Source organism: Gadus macrocephalus, chromosome 16 (genome assembly GCF_031168955.1).
Source record: "Gadus macrocephalus chromosome 16, ASM3116895v1".
Classification (NCBI taxonomy): Eukaryota; Metazoa; Chordata; class Actinopteri; order Gadiformes; family Gadidae; genus Gadus; species Gadus macrocephalus.
This window is the reverse complement of record NC_082397.1, coordinates 2,704,638-2,725,345: the sequence shown is the minus strand read 5'-3', so window position 1 is coordinate 2,725,345 and position 20,708 is coordinate 2,704,638. Positions and strand designations below refer to the sequence as shown.

The following is a 20,708-nucleotide window of genomic DNA, read 5'->3' as shown; positions in this document are numbered from 1 at the left end:
CAAATAAAACATGAGTACAACGATTCGTCTTATTCCAAGGCTACAAAATGTAGTCACCATATAATATACTATATAGCCTACTTTATGTAAAATTTCAATGAGAAAGTATTTCTTATAAACTCAATCGTCAACATATCCCGCAGAGTTTTTATCAATAAAATAAAATAAATTATAAAAAAAATGAATAATCTACAAATGCCAACAATCAGCTCGAATTTGCGCTAAACGGAAGTCCAACCTTTTGGTATAAATTCATTTCCGCCTCCACCAAAAGTCCTTTCCTGTCTATGGCCTATTGAAAGATGGCGGTGCAAATCTCCAAGAAGAGGAAGGTTAGCAACTGTTTATACTAAATATATCCATTTAAAACACCGATCTCTATAAAATAGTTCCAGTTTATTGTACACAGAGGTGTCGTGTGTCAGTTTGGATATGATTTTGGAAGATTTATCCCCGCATCTGTTAGGATTAGCACAGATCCTCACCTCGCAATCTGGGCTCTTGCTGCCGATAGCGCCGCAGCTAACACGTTAGGTTCGCCACATTTCTAATTTATAGCCACAATTTCATTCATTATCAACAGCGAGTAGACGTGGAAATATGCTTTGTTGAGTGCAAAAAGGCAAACCTTTGCAGTAAACTTCAGATATTGTCAGTGAGGTTTACAAATGTCTCTAAACTATGTTTAACGCCGGTTTCCACGTTTGTTTGTAGTTCGTCTCCGACGGGATCTTCAAGGCCGAGCTGAACGAGTTCCTGACCCGCGAGCTCGCCGAGGATGGCTACTCCGGTGTGGAGGTGCGCGTCACCCCAACCCGCACAGAGATCATCATCCTGGCCACAAGGTGAGCCTTGCACCCTAGACGGTACACTGACGTTCGTCATTAGCTGTTGTTGGTGGTTAGGCAGTGAAAAGAGCTAGAAGTCTCTAGCGAGTGCTCACTGGAGAGCGAAGAGTTACTTGGTCTTTCAGTATGCAACGGAATGTGACTACAGAGATAGTCTTTTGTGTTTTGCATCTTGGTGGGTGGACACTGGATGTACAAGTTGTTAAAAGTGCTGGTAGGGGTAAAGAATCACTTCTGTTGAAAGGTTGCATGAAGGAAGTAGAATATAGAGATCCTAATGATCTACAGTCCATATCGTGTTAGTCAGGACAGCCTGGTCTCCCTTCAGTGATGATACGATGACGAGTCGGAAACGAGGCCGTCCAGCTCTGGGACCGACCGGCCCAGGGCCACGTTTTGTGGTTCTGGTCCGGTTCCTCAGAGCGGGCGGTCTATTCGATTGAAGACATATGAGGCATTTGTCTGAGAAGGGTTGTCCAGGAAACACTTGTTCAAGGGAATGTTTGTCATAAAGGAGATGGTAGTGGTAGGTACAGTGGTTAGTCCACGATTAGGGTCATCCCGATATCTTCAAGGATGCTTTCATGCAAATGCTGCAGGTGTATAGTAAATAGGGCTGCTACAGGGTGTCAATCCTTTTACAATTTATTTAAAGTGAGGGAGTCTCTTATCTTGAACCTACACAGATGGATGGTTTGTGACAGGATGTGCCTCTAAATGAAAATGCAAGTCTTGAGCCCTGCTGAAACAGCGACCACATCATCCTAGACTTGAGATATGTATCTGGCTACCTTAAAGACTGAAACGCTTTTGAACACGACAATGCATGCATGCCCTGGAACCGGGACTAGTGAACAGCACACTATTTATCCAAAGTGACTCGCGTGTTTTAGTAAACCACTTCACTCTTGTTCACAGGACCCAGAATGTGCTCGGGGAGAAGGGCCGTCGCATCAGAGAGCTGACCGCTGTGGTCCAGAAGCGGTTTGGCTTCCCAGAGGGCAGTGTGGAGGTAAGACGCAACAGTCTGTGTTGCATCTGGCATGACGTTGAACTAGGCTGTGAATGATGTGGATACTGCCGATTTGGTTTAGTTTTCTATGCACAATGGAATATGTAATTGAACCTACATGCCATTATTTTAGTTGTGACGTTCCCTGGCTCAATAGGGCGGGTGTATTTATTAAGCTGCCCTGTAAGTTTGAACAGCCTGGTCTCCCTTCAGTGATGATACGATGACGAGTCGGAAACGAGGCCGTCCAGCTCTGGGACTGACCGGCCCAGGGCCACGTTTTGTGGTTCTGGTCCGGTTCCTCAGAGCGGGCGGTCTTTCTCGATTGAAGACATATGAGGCATTTGTCTGAGAAGGGTTTCTCTAAAGGCCTGCATGGTATCCCTAATAAATTGGGGTTTAATGTAGCCTATTCATCTCTGATGAATATTTTTAACTAGGTGGGTTTCTTGTGTTCTTGACCAGGAGTTGACCTTAACTTGTATTAATCAACATTTCCTCTGCTCCTCCAGCTCTACGCTGAGAAGGTGGCAACCCGTGGTCTGTGCGCCATCGCCCAGGCAGAGTCTCTGCGCTACAAGCTGCTGGGAGGTCTGGCCGTGCGTAGGTATGGAAACGTCTGATCCTTCCTTTCTTTGTAAACAAACTGTATGATCTGCTAATTTCTGAAAGCCATGGCTAAGTGACCGTACCAGGCACAGGAGAGCTGTGTAGTTGGCTGACTGACTGGTGTAGAGAGTTGACGATGTTTTATCATTGATCACCAGTTCATACCTTGTAGCCGTCGTCTATAATTTGTTGGCTCTTATTGATTACCCTTCAGTGATGATACGATGACGAGTCGGAATTGGGCTGTCTGCTCTGGGACCGACCGGCCCAGGGCCACGTTTTGTGGTTCTGGTCCGGTTCCTCAGAGCGGGCGGTCTTTCTAGTTTGAAGACATATGAGGCATTTGTCTGAGAAGGGTTGTAGAAAAGAGAGCTAAATGTGTCCCGCTGTTGGAAACCGCTAAACAGTTTCATGATGAGGTGCTTTCAGAGTGAAACAAATGTAGAAACTTGGAAATAACTTAAAAAAAACTCATGTAGATGGGGATAATGTTTATTTATCCATCTTGCTTTTAATCAGAAGAATCTCCACCCTGCCCATGCTTGTTGGACCAGAAGCGAGACGTTACTAACATCGGTCTCTTCCCCTCCAGGGCGTGCTACGGCGTGCTGCGCTTCATCATGGAGAGCGGCGCCAAGGGCTGCGAGGTGGTGGTGTCCGGCAAGCTGAGGGGTCAGAGGGCCAAGTCCATGAAGTTCGTGGACGGTCTGATGATCCACAGCGGAGACCCCGTCAACTACTACGTTGACACCGCCGTCCGCCACGTCCTGCTCAGACAGGGTGAGACACTGGGACTCAATAATGCACCCACTACCTCCGTCAATGTACTCTCTCCCCTACACTCAAACACTCGCCTGGTCTAAATGTATAGATCAGGCGTTATATTAATGATTACATGGATCATTTTTGTGGACTCAAAAGAAACGGACCACAATTCAAATAATTCAATCAGGCAGACGTATTTTAAGAAACAAATAAATGTTCTTACTTGCCATAATGCATGAATTTCCGAGGGAATTTGAAATCCCCACTTAGTACTATAGAGCTTTAGTCTAGCGTGCAATGGCTCCTATTGATTACCCTTCAGTGATGATACGATGACGAGTCGGAAACGAGGCCGTCCAGCTCTGGGACTGACCGGCCCAGGGCCACGTTTTGTGGTTCTGGTCCGGTTCCTCAGAGCGGGCGGTCTTTCTCGATTGAAGACATATGAGGCATTTGTCTGAGAAGGTTTATAGAGGCTAATAGTTAGTTAAATGTGTGAACTCAATGAGTGGCTTTAAGAAGTTGGCCATGTATTGCTGCGAGGCGGGTTAACTGCGGTCGGAATCGGCTAACGCTAGTAATCGGGGTGTTGACGAGGTGAACACCTTTCTCGTACTGCGACGGACAGTGATTTTAAAATAACTTCTGAAGTCCTTTTTTGCAAAATGGGCTCACCATGGGGGGAAACGAGAACAAAAGGATTTAAAGAACATGTCCACCGGCCTCGTGCTAACGGGGCAAACGCCTCAAGTCTGGCTGCTGCAATCTTCACTATTACAGTGGGGTACCAGTGATTGGTCATCAGTGTCCCTGGTGACCAGCTGGCGTGTCTTACCGGCGTCGATCAACTCGCTGAGTAACATGGAGCTGTATTTGTGTTCAGGCGTGCTGGGCATCAAGGTCAAGATCATGCTGCCCTGGGACCCCACCGGTAAGATCGGGCCCAAGAAGCCCCTCCCCGACCACGTGAGCATCGTCGAGCCCAAGGACGAGCCCCTACCCACCACACCCACCTCGGAGCAGAAGGGAGCCAAGCCTGATGCCCCCGTCATGCCCCAGGGAGGACCACCTCCACCCACCGCGTAGAAGGGTAAGGCTCGGTCCGCTCCACCACATGGAAGGGCGGAGGAGGGATGGAGGAGTAGGGCTGCTCCGTTATGGGGGAAAATCATAATCACGATTATTCTGGTCAATATTGAAATCACGATTGTTCAAACGGTTATTTATTTAGTCAGTCGGTCTCCGGGTTTTTTTTTGGCACTGAGGACTTTGAAATTGGGCCTTAATGAAATACACTAAATGGTCAAAAAGAACATGTTCAGATCTAAAATGATAAACCGACATGTATCCAGCTGTTCTGCCCTTTCTATAAAACATAAAAAATACATTAAAAAAGAAAAAAATAATAAATCAAAACTCTGTTAATTTTGGGATCGTTGACCAAAATAAGATTAATCGCCCAGCCCTAGCCTCTTACCTGGTGACATTCATCTGTATTTACTGCAAGATGCTTTCGATAACATCTATTGTGCCGATGGATCTAGTTGAATAAGGTCATGCTTTGGTAATCTCAAAAAGGTAATCTTGGATAAATAGTTGGTGTCAGGAAAACATGACTAGTGGGCCAAGTCATGTCGCATAGTAATGACATTAAACCGTTGTCCTTGTGTGAACTGTTGTCGTTTGGCTCATGACCGTTGACGGAGCAGTATGCTCGTAGTCTTAACCTGGTGTTTAGTTCCCCTTCAGTGATGATACGATGACGAGTCGGAATTGGGCTGTCTGCTCTGGGACTGACCGCCCAGGGCCACGTTTTGTGGTTCTGGTCCGGTTCCTCAGAGCGGGCAGTCTTTCTAGTTTGAAGACATATGAGGCATTTGTCTGAGAAGGGTTGATAGTCAAATCTGGATATTTTTGTAAGGCGTGAGGGGACAGTCAGTTTTTAAATGGTTCTTGGTGCAGTGGATCACTAATCTATTCTCGTTCTCTCTGGCAGGTTCTCCCTTCTCCCGATGGAATCAAGACCCTGAGATTTTTGTGTACAAAAAAACAATAAAATCTGGAAATACAACAATCCTGCCTTGTCTGTTGTTTGAACTGCATGTCTTCATTGGCCTTTTGTAGAAGTGTTGACAGAGGGTTGCAACAATATCAACTTCATAAATTTGAATTGTCCCGTGGATTCGCCTCTAAAAATGATAGCCCTTGTAAAGTAAAAAAAATGCGGCCTCACTTGTGACCATCATAAGGTTAGCATCCCAATAATGGTATAACACGACATCCGAAGTTTAGGCTTAACGACTGAGGCAACTTCAGTGACGGTGCCGCGTCATTAACTAGACACGCCTCCGGAACTCACCTGTACTGTTGGCTACATGGGACCTGACATCAACCATATTGTTGCTGAGCGGATAGGTGCGGAGAGAGGAAAATGAGTTTGCCCGACCTAAAATCGCATGGGAAACCGGCAGCTCGTGCCATGACGGTAACTACTTGATGGTAGAAGTTTGTTCATGATATGTCCTCTTTCGTTGTTGGTGATAAATCGCAGCGAACTTTTGTAATTCCTGACGGGTTGCTATTGCGCGGGACCGCGGTTTTATCCAATATCGTCCCTTCGCAGACGGGATCTGTAACGATAGCTGTATTGTGTACTGCATGGTAAGTCTGTCCGTATTTTGCACAAACGTGGGGATATTAAATGCGTGTACTGCAAAGTCTGGTCACTACATTTTGAGCCGGTCTCAGCTGTTCTGTTTCACACATTCAGCGATGAGGAAATGGTCGAAGCAGAATTTGGTAGGCCTATCAAGTTTTCCTCCCTGAAATCTAAATGTGAGTACGTGGTTGATTGATTGTACCTAAACATTAGTCATATATTCGTGCTATGACCGGACGCATTCACTGCGCTGCGTGCACATGTGGTAGGCTAGTCCTCAACCCCCAAAACCAACTCATTGCAATGTGAAAAGTACTCCTATAAAGCAATGCAATGCTTTAAGAACTTATTTCGACATTGCTGGCGTGCTGATGGCCAACTTGTGATCAGCGATACTGCGCTTATCTATTTAAACAAACCAGTATGTCCAGGACGCCCTTCCTGGAGTGCTGTTGGTCTCATGCAACATCTGTCCATTGTTTACCAGATAGATCTATTTTTCTTTCTTTACTAATGGGTTTAAAATATATAGCACCATATGATCCCATGTTTCAAAGGTGTCCCTTAAACCAAAGGTTTTAGTGCCGTTTGAAATGACCTGTTATTTATTTTAGAAACATTTGTCTTTTTTTTTTTTTCTCTATTTTTATTCAATTTGGGATAGCAGCACATTAGGGAAAGATAAGCCTCAACACACACACACACACACACACACACTAACTATATATATATATATATATATATATATATATATATATATATATATATATGATATATAGTTGAAAGTATTTGATCGATTTTGATGTCCTTTTGCGCATCCCTAAATATATTTGAAAATAGAATAGGTCGAGTTGATTCAACGTTTCCAAATGATAGGCATAATAATCCATTAGTCTGTAAATCTGTTTTTAATAACTTCCTCTGCTCCTAGTCCCCTGTGGTGCAACTCAATGTTGGTGGGCACCTGTTTTCTACCTTCCTGAGCACGCTGATGAGGCATCCCGACTCTCGGATGGCGGAGCTGTTCAGCGGCAAGCCGCCCAAGCTCCGTACGGACGCCGGGGGGCGCTATTTCATCGACCGGGACGGCACGCACTTCGGAGCCGTGCTCGACTACCTGCGGATGGACCGTGTACCCACAGAGAACATAAAGGAGGTTTGTAGCATGAGTGCAGTGGGGTGAGGGGAGTTTCACAGGAAGGAGCACCAGCACCCACATGCAGGCACTTGGTAGAACTATGTGGTGAAGTGAAGCCCACAAACTAGGACAATAAGAATGCATTTTGTCCTTAAAACATACATTTTCTTTTGGATTTTAAGGTGGTTTAGCATCTATCCTACGTATGGTCTAGGAATGCGTTACGGCACAACACTAGCGCATTTTTCAAAAAAGGTTTGTGTGTTGTGGTGGTTTTGGTACGCGTGTGCAGGTTCTCAGAGAAGCCCTCCACTACGACATCAAGCCTCTGGTGAAGCTGCTGTCGGAGTCACCGCAGAACTTCGGGGAGACAGTGGGGCGACAGCAGTTCCTCTCCAGAGTCCCTCACTACCTTGAGAACATCGAGGTGGGAGTTATGCCCAATAATGTATATTGTATACACAATAATGTACAGTTATACTCAATAGCATACTGTTTATACATGGTCATTAACAATTATACACGTGATATACGATAAAATACTGCTTGTATGCAATCATGTTCTCATACACAATAATATAGTAGTAGGCTACTTGTTAAAATGCTGGCTTTAAAGCATAAAATGCAGTTATACATCATAAACGATAAACCAAGGCAGACTTTTTTTAATGGTGTCTAAACCCAGGCTGACATTGTGTTTCGATGAGGTCTAAACCCAGGCTGACATTGTGTTTCGATGAGGTCTAAACCCAGGCTGACATTGTGTTTCGATGAGGTCTAAACCCAGGCTGACATTGTGTTTCGATGAGGTCTAAACCCAGGCTGACATTGTGTTTCGATGAGGTCTAAACCCAGGCTGACATTGTGTTTCGATGAGGTCTAAACCCAGGCTGACATTGTGTTTCGATGAGGTCTAAACCCAGGCTGACATTCTGTTTAGATGAGGTCTAAACCCAGTCTAACTTTGTGTTGCTATGAGTTCCATCCCAGTCTGACGTTGTATTGCGATGGGGAAAACCCAGATTGACGGTGTGTTTTGATTGGGTCTAGACCCAGTCTAACGTTGTTGCGATGGGGTCCAAACCCATATGGACGTTGTGCTGCGATGGGGTCTAAACCCAGTCTAACGTTGTGCTGCGATGGGGTATAAACCCAGACTGACGGTGTGTTTTGATGGGGTCTAAACCCAGTCTAACGTTGTTGCGATGGGGTATAAACCCAGACTGGCAGTGTGTTTTGATGGGGACTAAACCCAGTCTAACGTTGTGCTGCGATGGGGTATAAACCCAGACTGGCGGTGTGTTTTGATGGGGTCTAAACCCAGTCTAACGTTGTTGCGATGGGGTCCCGAACCCGGACTGACGTTCTCCCGACGCCCTCCAGGTTCTGATCCGCATCGCGCGGGCCGAGGCGGTGGCCAGCCGCCGCTCGGGCATCCTCATCTGTGTCCTGCGGACGGAGGAGGACCTGGGTCTCCATGACAACGCCATGGGCAGCCTGGAGGCGGGGAGGGAGTCCGTGGTGACGTTCGGGCCGTGGAAGGCGACCCCGTCCGTCGCCGACCTGCTGGACTGTGTCCGAATGGACGTGGAGAGCCGCGGCTACCGCGTGGCCATCCAGCCCGAGCCGCCCGTCCGGGCCTTCCTGTCCCGGAGCTACGACTGCTTCTTCAAGGTCACCTTCACCTGGTGGTAGGACGCGGGAGCGCTGCTCGAGACCGGGGAACCAGCCCTGGTTTCTGAACAAAGCGCCGTCGTCTCCACCACCGTCATCGCTCACCAATCAGCACCGTGCGACAAAGAACACCATCAACATCATCCTCCTCATCATCACCACGGCAACTCAGTCAGCACTGTGCGGACCAAACATCTCCATCAGCGTCCTCATCATCACTGGTGGGAACAAGCCAGTACCATCCCAATGAACAAAACATAATCACCCTTATCCCCATCTTTATTGTCATGATCGTCGTCCTCATGTTAAACATGAGTTTACCATTTAATTCAATATAACCAATAAAAGGGTTTGTTTTGTATTGAATCGCAGGAATGTCTTGAAACAACTTTCAAGCCACTAAAGTACACCTATTTTCTGATGGGTTATTGTGTTGAGGTTACGAGAGGGGTGCACCCATTTTGGGTGAGTTGTGAAGGTCTTTCTGTTTAGAAGCCTGGTCTTATTGTGGTCCAACCACAGCGGGGTAGATAGAGAATCAGAAATCAAAATCATATTTCCACCGCTAAATGTTTCCTCTGTAACATTGCCCCTCCCTGGAGCCTCTTTCGCTGACAAACATCTTTAGTTTAATCAATGCATTGTCACATTTAACCCTTTCACCTCAAGCAGTGCAGTCAGCATTTTTTTTAAATAACAGAAGACATGAGAAAGGCTTCCCCACAACATGCCCACAACCTCCTCGAAAACTAAAAGCACAAATAATATTTGGACACTGACAAAAATGCATTTTCTCCCACACAGGAGTTGATTTCAGCTTCTTACGTAGTCTTTAAAAGGCGCAACTGTTCATTTTATTTCAAATGGCATCTCAATGTGGCCGAAGTGCTATCGATTTTTTTGTGGTGGATGAAAAGTTTGAAACCCGTCGTCGAGGAAAGTTGCAAATCTCTTGACAGGAAATGAGACGTGCCCGACCTCACACTTAACCATCCGGACCAGGGACCAAAAGACTCTACCGCTACGAGCAACAAACATCGACCAGCCAGACAAACAGACAGAAGAGAGAACCAAGGATGCATGCATATCTCTTAGCAACACTCCTGCTTCATCACATTCTAACAGGTACTAACATTTTCAATTCTATAGGGTCACTAGGATATGTATTCAGTTTATTCCCTCAACTGAGGTAGTTATCTGCCCGTGAAACTTTAAAAATATATTTTTTATTAGGTTTTTATACAATTTCATCTAGGTCCCTAATCCACCAGCCTAAATAAGAGAATTTTAATGAACCATATTTTTTTCTACATTTGTGCAAGATATACAAGTAGGCTACTGTACTTATTTTTGGAGTGGTAAATCTGCTGCATTTTACATGCAGAATTTTGCCTATGTGAGAAATGAACCATAGCAGTAGAGGGGGGGGATTCTGTGGGAAAGGACGAAATATTGAGTCTACATTATTTACAGTGTAAAATATGATTTAGGTATTATTTAAAGTGTAAAAAAAAATAATATATTTTTTCAAAACCTGGCGTGTTCTATCCTTTAATGCCTCAAAGCTAAATAAATCCGAGGATGGAACTTGAATGCTGTAGATATTCAAGGGCTTTTTGAATATAAATAAATACATTTTGCATATAAAAGTTGCATAATGAAGCGCTGGTTCGCCATCAAAAAAAGAAGACGTTGAGGCGGAGCATGCGCATCAAGCCTGCGGGCTGTATGCAAACGGAGAAAGCTAATGTACAGTTAGTAATTCAATTCACAAAGGGGATGAAAACAAATGAAACGCGGCGGGGGCGGCGGCGTTTTCTCTTCTTCAACGGACCTGGTTTCAAAAAAGTGCGAAGGCACTGCAGACAGGCGTAAAAACGGTGTGCCTTATATCCAAAATGTAAATAAAATATAAGATTTCCCCCCACTGGTGGGTCTTTCTTTTCTTGATACAAAGGTTAATACTAAACAGCATTTTACAGAGTAAGCCTAGCCTATTATAGGAAATGCTTTAAGGTAAAACAACTTAATTAAACACTGACTACGTAGCTCTTTATGGGGAACGAATCAACGGTGATTGACCGTAGGCCTAAACGCCCTGTCTATTGTATGGGTCTGTAAAATGCTAATCAAATCAATGCGTTAAGCACATTTAATAACAGGTGCGGGGGTGGGGGGAGCTCTTAAGTTTTATTTATGTTTTTGTTATAATGCACACTACGCCTCAAACTCGTGCATGTTGCAGAAAATGCCCCACAGCGCCCCCCTGGGTTCATACTTTTTGGTGGGTCGCAGAATTCGGTATAAGCCCGGATCCGTACGGACCGTACGGTCAGTCCGATCGTACAAGACTTCTCCGTTTTTACACAAAAATCGTTTCCGTGTGTCTACCTGCGCAGGTGTGATGGGTGTGAGCCAACCCGAGACCCGAGTGTACGGCAACGTCGATGGCAACGTCACCCTACCCTGCGGCCACAGCAACCCTCTCCCACAATGCTCCTGGCTGTTCTGTGAGAGCAACTGCCGGCAGCATCATCTGCAGGTGAAAGACGGGGAGGTCCAGCAGGACACGCAGCGGTCCAATCGCACCTCGGTCGGCTCCAACTGCTCGCTCCGCCTCAGCCGCCTTCAGCCCGGAGACGCGGGGATGTACTTTTGCTATCCTAACGGCAGTGAACCCAAGGCTGTTGTGAACGTATACCTCTCCCTGCTCACCGTGTCCACCACCAGCCCACTGAGCCAGCTGAAGCCTGGCGGGAGGCTGGCCCTGAACTGCTTGCTCCACACCTACCACGACCCCTGGAACTGTCTCTCTCACAACAAAAACCGCTCCTTCCTCTTGAGCTGGGGGCTGGGCCATCACGGCTCCACCCTGCCAGACCACGCCAGGTAAGACCCCCCTCTCTCCCCGCTGAAGGTCTGCGCCTCTCAAGGAAGCCACACCTGTTAAAGGAGAACCCGACACCAACCCCACTGGTAGATTATGATTTGCGATGCAGAAAGAGGCCTCCCTCTTTAGGTCAACAAACCCTACTGCATGTATAATCTCTGATTGGCTGATAAGGATATCCGGTCACCTGCTTTGACCAAAGTGGACCAGGATAAAATGATTTGTAGAGGAATATGCCCTGGATGGATGGACCCGTTGAGGATCTTTCTTGTTCAGATTTTTTTTTATCGAAGTTGATAGCTGCAGTAGAAAAGTAACATAGTGCAGGTTTAAATAAAAAACCTGTAACTTTGATCTTGCGTCATCTCCAAACACCTTCTGACACACGTTTTCCACTATACCTCTGTTTGCCACAGGTTTGCGACCCAGGCCGCCCGCTGTAACGTCACCCTGTTTGTGACCCTGCCCCAGGAGGATGAGGGGGCGGGGCTTAACATGAGCTGGCGCTGTCAGGTGACCAGCCTTACAGAAAGCGACGTGGTCGAGAGCTTCCTGGACGTGAAGGCCATCTTCTTCCTTCACAGCCCCACGCCGGACAGAGCCAGGAAGGAGGTGGGTGGTGGGCTGCGGGGAGCGGAGCGCTGCGCGTGGACGTGGGACCACCTGGTCCCCGCCGGCCGCATGGTCCTGTTCTGCGCGGCTCAGCTAGCCGTGGTGGGCGCCGCCGTTCACCTCGGTTGTAGGCGGTACCGCGGGCGGCGCTCACCACGGGTCCGCGCTGGTTTGTAGGTTTCTCTCAGCCTCCTTCTACGTGTCCTCTATGAGAAGAACCTTCAGGATCAGGATTTACCGTGAGCTTTGTTCATCCATCTAATGTAGGCTGTTTATCTCTATCTATCTATCCATCTATCCATCCATCCATCCATCCATCCATCCATCCATCCATCCATCCATCCATCCATCCATCCATCCATCCATCCATCCATCCATCCATCCATCCATCCATCCATCCATCTCTCTATCTCTCTATCTCTCTATGGTCCATTTGTCTTCCAGCAACCAAGTGGGGGTTTATTTAGCATGTTGTAATTCTTATTCAAATAAAAAAAATAATCGACCAGAGATTATCCTCAATCAAGTTTATTTATTGAATAAAATGTTGCACAACCTCCCAACACAGTCATTTTCAGGGCAAGGAAAAACTCCCCAAAGATGGAATAAACCTTGGAAGAGGAATCCCTCCCTTGCTGGAGGAGTAGGCCTACCAGAACATCTTCAAATGGTAGTGCTTCTTATATATTAGGTGCTCTATGTGAGCGGTGGTTAAAAATAAAGAAATGTAACGCAAACATTTTAGCATGGCAGGTATACTGACGTTTTTATTCACATTATAAAATACCTCTTCCACCACAGCTTGGTAACAGACAGCGAGTCAGCTTGGGTATTTCAGGGTCCAAAAACTATGGGGAAGTTGAGCGATTCTAAATACATTATTACCAGATGTCATAGCAGTCATAGCAGTAGAGAAGCAGTTGCCGAGGTAGGCCTAGTACATTAGAATTGTCTTCAGCTATCGAATTGACCACCTGTTGAGACTGTGTTGTGTTCTTACTACCTGTGGGGCGTTCACGTGAGGCCATCCCATTCATTGTCTGTTTCTTGATTGCCCAGCGAGCGGGAAACCTGACGAAGACACCAGGCGGTTACTGGAAACCAAAGATAAATAATGGTAGTGTGCTATTGATTGACTTGTCACATATCTCTGGGTTAAATGGTCTGGAGCAATGTGGAACATCAATCGGACTCAATGGGGGAGGATTCTGTGTATTCAGTCAAGTGTGTGTGTGTGTGTGTGTGTGTGTGCGCGTGCGCGTCCGTGTCCGTGTCCGTGTGTGTGAGTGTGTGTGTGTGCGTCGGTTTATGTGTGTTTGTGCCGCTCGTGCAGGATGCATCTCTTTGACCAAGGATATAGGATGGAGATAGATGCAACCTTTTGGAAGACTCCGTCAAACCGCCTCATTAAATCAAACTGTTTTTCCAGAATGTGTCTTACGCTAATTGTTATGTCACCGGCTTGATCCTGAATCCCGGAAGAATCATTAGAAGCACTTATATTCTCGGTGTGGGTGGGCCTGGCTTTCAGCAAGTCGTATAGTCGTCAAGTTATGTCGAAGCCAACACCAACACCAAAATACTTCATATGCCAATGCTAATATGTTCTACATGCAAAGATACATGCAGATCATTTCCTGATTCAATTTGAGTTTGGTGAGTGAGCATTGAACATTGATCCATGTCAGTGTTCTCACTTATAACCCATCAGTATCCCCCAGCCCCCGCATAATATAAAATAATTAACATTTTGAATGAATTAATAAATATTTACAGGTGAAGCTGTATATACACAGGGCATAACTGGTTGTAGAAAAAAAAAAAGGAAGCCCCATTAAGTAGCTTTGGAGCATCTATGAAGCTTGTGCTAAATGCATTATGTAGGCCTATTATATGTAGGCTTTATAGGCTAATGGTTCAAGTCAATGGATCTTGAAATTGTAGCTATGATTCTGATTTGAAATAGTAGCAGTACTTAAAAAGTTCACTAGGTGGCAACCTTATATTACAAATCTCATAATAAGGCGAGGTTTTAATTAGTTCAATACCGCAGCTTTCTGCGGTATTATTGGTCAGATTAATGAGACGCGAATTGTCTGATGTAAAATCACGGGATCGAATGAATATATTATTTTCCTGTGTATTAGGCCTGATCCATCAACTCACGAATTTTAGAAAATAAAAACGGCCTGCAGGATGTGAAATCCTATAGGCCTACCTTATTATATATCATACTGATTACCTCTCTTACCCAAGTGCCTCTATTTGATTATTTGTTAAATATGAAAGCAGCAAAGTTACCTATCTCCTTGTCTTTTTTATTTGACTTCTTCTTATTTGATTTCTGCTGGTCTCTGAGACCAGAAGTTCAGAAATCTCACCAAAAATGCATAACGGAACTGCTCCCTTTCTACGCAAATTAACTAATTATGATTTGTTCACCTAGATTTTTTCACGGCATAACTTTGCCACAAAGATCAGATAGGATAGGCCTATATGACTGTATATTTTCTGAAATTTGGAAGGGTCATTAAACGGATTCGAATAGAAACGATAATCAACGTTTTATCTGGTCAATAGGCTTTTTTCGACCGCAAAAAAAGCCTATTTCAGTCCATTGGGATATAGTCCTCAATTTAGCCAGAAGAAAGTGGTAAATCTAGGCCTTTCAAGAATAAATCCTATAGGCCTGTTTTCAACCATATATTTTTATTATAAAAATAATTCTTATTCTTATTAATATTTCATTTATTATTATCATTATTGTGCTGTTGCTGCTGAATACAATTATAATGGTTGGAAAAAACCTGGAATAAGTCGTCTTAATTAAAAAAAATCGATGTTAGTTTATTTAATAGGCAGGCTAACTCAGAATTGTTGTCTTCCATCCTCAATTTGTTTCAAGTTCAGCGGATGATAAATATTCCTGTTGAATTTTTTTTTGATTACTATCCAATCGCACACAGGCGATAGTAATTTTTTATGGCCGCAGGCTCCTTGTCACTTTGATAAACGTCGATTTTATTGTCATTATTTTTTTTCATAATCATTATTATTATTATTAATAATAATAATGACAATAATAATATTTTGTATTATTATATTAATTATTGTTATTACTAATATTGTATTGAAACATAGACTATCCTTATGACTTGAATCAGGCTGTTTTGTCACCTTGTAAAATCCTTAATTAGCCCATGTGTTAACATGGGCTATCCATTACTATATTAGTGTTATTTAATGTGATTTAAAAGTGACTTGAAGGAGAAACGAGACAATAATTTAGCTATACTTGCAATAGAGGGGTCTTGAACCCAATTAATTTTTAATAATTACAACCGCACAGTGCGATGGGAAATCCCCCCTCGGACCCTGCCCCTGACTCGCCAAACTGAGATGAGCGTATCGAATTAAAATATGCAGTGAGAAGCAAATAGGCGCACCGTGAGGGTGGAGGCGAATGTATAGGCTGCAGTTCGTTATATATTCTACTGAATGAAAACTGTTTCCATTTATAGGCTAATTGAGCACGCTACCTCGCTGCCGCCTATGCATGCGCGGGTTCCAGGAGGTTGCGCGCGGCGCGGCCGCCTGTAAGCGCTGTGCAGGCGCAGGCCTACAGCCAACTTAATAGCACCATTTATGTCATTAGAGTGGAGAGGTAGAGTGAGGTACAACCACACCAAAGAATCCGTACAAGTCTCTCTTAGTTAAATGACAAACCGCCGTTTCACTCAATGAAATCCTCAAATCCTCTGTTCACAATATAAATATCCTTAAAGAGACTTCACAATACCAAACTATACCACCCACTTGGCTCCTACATGGACGCGCTACAAGAACACGCACGCACATGCAATCTCTCTCCCTCTGTGTGTCTCCCTCTCTAGACTCACTTTTTCTTTAACCCCCCCCTCTCTCTCTCTCTCTCTCTCTCTCTCTCTCTCTCTCTCTCTCTCTCTCTCTCTCTCTCTCTCTCTCTCTCTCTCTCTCCCCCTTTCTCTCTCTCTCTCTCTCTCTCTCTCTCTCTCTCTCTCTCTCTCTCTCTCTCTCTTCTTTCTCTCTCTCTCTCTCTCTCCCTCACACACACACACACACGCACGCACACGCACACGCACACGCACACACACAGTCCTCAAACTGTTTTCCGTTTTAAAGTTGTTCCATTTTAAATCGATCTTGCCCACACTGTCATTAATTAAGTCTATTGTAATAAAAAGTATTTAAATTAACCAAACCCCTACACGGCTACTTAATGATAACGTCTTAATCGCTTTGGATTAATTGGCCTGCTAAATTACAAAAAACTGAACTGCTCCCAATAACTGTAAATCCTCGATGCGTGTTCCCACCGCAAAAGTTTATTTGTGAGATGACGCCATAACATTGTCCAGTTTGGCTTAATCTACATTATTTGGCGTATCTCGATTTGAGATTCTTGATGAATAATTCTTCAAATCAAAGGTTTTTATTGATATCTTCGACCTAAATGGACCAATTTGATCACTGACAGGTTGCATGCTTAATATTCCATTGACTATGCACTGGACTATTTCAGTATAAAGATCAAAGTCAGAATAAATAGCCTACCTGAAAAAGTATAACATTTAACTTAATCGAAATTCAAGCCTGAAAACGATAACAATTAGCCTATGTATGGCCCTGCCCCCTTAATTGTTTAACATAATACAAAACATGCAGAGAAATATAGAATACAATGGAAATGTTTCCTGCTGGTCAAAGTCATTTCCAGCTTTCGGCTTTCCCCATGAGCGTATTCGATTTTTACATATAGGCTAAATAATTGTCATAAGGGGGGAGAAACTGAGCATTCAAACCTAGTCAGCTGAATGCCCATTTGGGAGCAGGGAAGTTTTTCATTCATTTTCCAGTGGTCGTTATACCACGGTTAAAAACACAATTAAATAGCTCTAGCCTATACAAACCAATTAATTGTAATTAATGAATACATTCAACATTGGTAATTTAAATGGACATTGATTAATGTGACACAATTTCAACACAAAGGTGCTCTTTGTACATTGAAGATCGTTCTAATGAAGGTCCTCAGCTCTCCGTAGATCCGGGGCGCTGACTACAGCCTCCTGCACGTTATGACTCAGTGATCCCTGAAACCCTGAAACGGAGAGATCTACGCGGAGTGCCATCTGACCAGATCACTCATATCAAGTGATCAATCGTCCCAAACTTTTTCTGGCGGCGCTGGCGGGCTAGCGGTGTGCGCATGTGCGAAGGTGTCCAAACTGACAATGCACGATAGATAGCGAGTCTGGATTGAGAAACACAAGAGAAAAGGACAGAGGAAAAAAGAAAAAGGAGGAAAAACATCCAAGAAAAATAATCAAACAAACCCCCACGCCGAAAGACGGGCACCATGAGGTCCAAAGGAAGGGCACGGAAACTTGCTACAAGTAGGTGCAACATTCCTTTATTTGCCTTTTCAGTGTGCCATCTTATACCTACAGCCTGTCCGTCTATACTTATCGCTGCGTCCGCATCCAGGAGTCCTTACAGTCACTAGTTCTCCACGCACTTCTATCTTGCATAGCCGTCGGTTAGATATTTGGCGTTTATGCTGTCAGAACCTTCCAGTTCCGCTCTTGTCGCGAAAATAGCGCGTTCACCCCGGTCGTAGGGTATAACAAAACCTAAGTTAAAAGTTTAGCGAACGATGGGGCTGAACTTCACAGTTGTCCGCTCCGGCACCGGGATCCCCGTTGCATGTAGTGGGCGCTGCAGCGCAGCCCATAGTCTGCTGTCAGGGCAGGACTGTTGCGTGCAGACGCTGGGACATGGGCAACTTTCATTTGTTGGAGGAGCACTACAGAAAAAGATATAGAGAGACTCTTCTCAGATAAGAGGGACAAACTGCGACAAAACTACAATCTGCGTGGTGTAATGTAAGCTGGCACCGGTGGTTATTGTCATTGTTTATAAAGGGTTCAATGGGATATGTAATGGATAGGTGCGTCGTGTTATGTCTAGGCTGCACCGGAGTGAACCGAATACCATGGTGTAGGTCATGTTGAAGGGTTTAATGATTTCAGATTGAATGGAAGCTTTCTGCAGTTTTCACTGTCGACTAAATAACCGTTTCACGTTTTTATGTGCATGAACGTTTCAGGTGCAACATATGGACAAGATAGGGTTACTGAGTTGTTGGTTAATGCAAGGGGACTGTACATACCTCAAGGATGTTGCATTCTTTTGTACACATGTTAATCAAGGATTATTCGTTCATATAAAATATGTTAATGTTTAATTAACATGATTTTATCTATCGATTTCAAGAGGGCTTGTTTTTTAAATGATGGCTGTACCATATCAAGGATTTATACAATAAAAATACGTATACATAAATAGTAAAAAGTCGATATGAGAGGATTAAAAACTAAAACTACTACTACGTAACAATATATTTCGAGACCAGTCTCTAAGTTTCTTTATTCATATTTTGCCTGGTCGACTTTTTTTCCTCATCCTCCTTTGCTTCATAATGGTTATTTTAAACAAATTAAATAAATAATACGTAGGCCTATACGAATATGTATTTATAGGTATTTCACATTATCCATTGAATTTAAATGTTTAATAGGACATTGGTTTATACCTTTATAGTCCTTGGGCTTCATCCTTTTACAACTGGACCAGGATTTGTGATGAAAAAAAAGGTAAAATCCTTTATGTCCGATAAAGGCTGAAATCTGTACTTCATTAACCAGAACTGCTTTTTTATTGCTACAATGAGTTCTTATGTTTGATTTCTATTTTATTTTAAGTTGGTCTCAATCGAAATCGTTTATATGAAACTCTAAACATTTATAGAGTGAATGTATTTCAACGAAAGCCATCTGAGGAGGGATTATGTGAAACAAGTTCAGTAATTCAGTCAAATTAATGATGCACACATTTGCGCAATACTTAAACTGCCCTTTTTAATTGACTGTAGGCCTAACATGGATAATAAATAAAAACTGGAAGGATTCTATAAGACAAAATTATTAACTGATACTGACCTTGTTAAAAACAATCACACATGTTCATGCGCGCCAGCACACATGCACACACGCACACACACACACACACACACACACACACACACACACACACACACACACACACACACACACACACACACACACACACACACACACACACACACACACACACACACACACACACACACACACACGCTCATAAACGCATACATGCACCACGCAACACTTAACAAAACCTCATTTTGCGTGCGTATAACATTGAATATGTTTAGATTGGAAACAGCAAGGAGCAATAGTCCTTCCTATAACTTGAAACCTTTATCCTAAGATTTTGGAAATGAGGGGATACATTGGCGTTTAGTCGAGATGGAAGATGAAGAGACCCAATAAGTTTGCTGGAGAAAATGTTCTGAAATTCTCAGACGTATGGCACATCGGTCCTTAGAGGACTGGAGCCTTTTTGGCCCCGAGCCAGCTCTGCACAATGTCAACAGTGAATATTTAAATTCCCAGACCCCCTCATAAGAGGTCTGCTGGTAAATGTGTTCAGTGTGTGTCTCAGTGTCCAGAGTAGGCAAGTAGGCCTTCGTGCGCCGTGGAAAATATAGGTACGTTAAATGGGTGACGGTAGGGAAGGGGGTGGGGTGATGGAGAGGTGGTGAACGGAAAAGTGATTGATGACGACTGACTGATTTGTCCACATGCCCAAGTTGTGACGTGGCGCGCCACAGAAACTCCTGCTTCACTGAAACTTGTTCTCAATGGGTCCTTTAGTTCAGCCATGGCGGCACATTACAATAAGCATCCTCGAGGATTTTCTATTGTAAATAATAACCTCGACGCGGCTACAGGGTACTTTGCTCGGGTGATGGCAAATGATTTATTTTTAGGCCTTGAAATCAATTAATCGAACCGATTTGTTCGAAATGTTGTTCGAGCGATTGTGTGCCTGGCTGCCCTCCGCATGCGCGTGGAATCCCAGACCGCTTGGACGCAGTTGAGTGTCGTTTTTGTTGTTGTTGATGTGCGGTCCGAGCATCTCGATTCCAAGTCCGAGAAGTGCGTCCCCTCATATTGTGCAATGGGCCATGCATTTTGCGTTCGTCCAGCGGAGCTCATTAAAACGGTTAATAGATCGGGCCATTTCAAAGGTGAGAGGGAGCGGGGAGGCGCATGGAAAGAAAGAGTCAATTATGTCGCCTCGTTGTCCCATAGAGGCGATCTAGGCTCGTTGCCTGTTGCAATAGTTAACTAGGCTATGGGAATTGCACCAAGCATTGGAAATTTGTATTTTTCTGTGAAACAAAAAAATTACATTAAAAACAAGTGCATACATATGCGGTACATTTGTGGACCGATATGTTCTCGTTTGGTTGTCGACAAATGTGCACATGTTTTCCAGACAAGGTGTAGATAAATACATACCACACAACTTAAACACAAATGTGCTCACATCAAGAGTACACATTCAAGGAGCTT

At 44.2% G+C, this 20,708-nt stretch overlaps 3 protein-coding genes and 5 non-coding genes across 10 annotated transcripts; all 8 read left to right on the top strand.

Annotated features, from left to right (window-relative positions):
- Positions 1-199: 199 nt before the first annotated feature.
- Positions 200-5,308, top strand: rps3 (ribosomal protein S3). 2 transcript variants are annotated; one of them, XM_060075417.1, is made up of 7 exons: positions 200-332; positions 715-845; positions 1,767-1,860; positions 2,373-2,467; positions 3,062-3,249; positions 4,118-4,324; positions 5,231-5,308. In XM_060075417.1, the coding sequence occupies exons 1-6, from the start codon at positions 303-305 to the stop codon at positions 4,318-4,320; spliced, it is 741 nt and encodes a 246-aa protein (XP_059931400.1). In that variant the 5' UTR covers positions 200-302; the 3' UTR covers positions 4,321-4,324; positions 5,231-5,308. The 2 variants fall into 2 exon arrangements, with proteins under 2 accessions (XP_059931400.1, XP_059931399.1); XM_060075416.1 differs by lacking the exon at positions 5,231-5,308 and having other exon boundaries at positions 288-332; positions 4,118-4,325.
- Positions 1,171-1,319, top strand: LOC132475378 (small nucleolar RNA SNORD15). The gene has a single exon (XR_009529885.1). It is a non-coding gene; the product is annotated as a small nucleolar RNA SNORD15 (small nucleolar RNA).
- On the top strand, positions 2,068-2,217 carry LOC132475377 (small nucleolar RNA SNORD15). Its single transcript, XR_009529884.1, has one exon. It is a non-coding gene; the product is annotated as a small nucleolar RNA SNORD15 (small nucleolar RNA).
- Positions 2,678-2,825, top strand: LOC132475375 (small nucleolar RNA SNORD15). The gene has a single exon (XR_009529882.1). It is a non-coding gene; the product is annotated as a small nucleolar RNA SNORD15 (small nucleolar RNA).
- LOC132475376 (small nucleolar RNA SNORD15) lies at positions 3,551-3,700 on the top strand. Its single transcript, XR_009529883.1, has one exon. It is a non-coding gene; the product is annotated as a small nucleolar RNA SNORD15 (small nucleolar RNA).
- Positions 4,978-5,124, top strand: LOC132475373 (small nucleolar RNA SNORD15). The gene has a single exon (XR_009529881.1). It is a non-coding gene; the product is annotated as a small nucleolar RNA SNORD15 (small nucleolar RNA).
- Positions 5,309-5,423: 115 nt separating the features above from the next.
- On the top strand, positions 5,424-9,076 carry kctd14 (potassium channel tetramerization domain containing 14). 2 transcript variants are annotated; one of them, XM_060075418.1, is made up of 4 exons: positions 5,424-5,719; positions 6,825-7,049; positions 7,324-7,458; positions 8,415-9,076. In XM_060075418.1, exons 1-4 carry the CDS (start codon positions 5,666-5,668, stop codon positions 8,724-8,726), a joined length of 726 nt encoding a protein of 241 aa, XP_059931401.1. In that variant the 5' UTR covers positions 5,424-5,665; the 3' UTR covers positions 8,727-9,076. The 2 variants fall into 2 exon arrangements, with proteins under 2 accessions (XP_059931401.1, XP_059931402.1); XM_060075419.1 differs by having other exon boundaries at positions 5,424-5,733.
- A 653-nt stretch (positions 9,077-9,729) lies between these two features.
- On the top strand, positions 9,730-12,729 carry LOC132474621 (uncharacterized). The gene is made up of 3 exons (XM_060075414.1): positions 9,730-9,830; positions 11,105-11,594; positions 12,012-12,729. Exons 1-3 carry the CDS (start codon positions 9,782-9,784, stop codon positions 12,382-12,384), a joined length of 912 nt encoding a protein of 303 aa, XP_059931397.1. The 5' UTR covers positions 9,730-9,781; the 3' UTR covers positions 12,385-12,729.
- Positions 12,730-20,708: the final 7,979 nt, after the last annotated feature.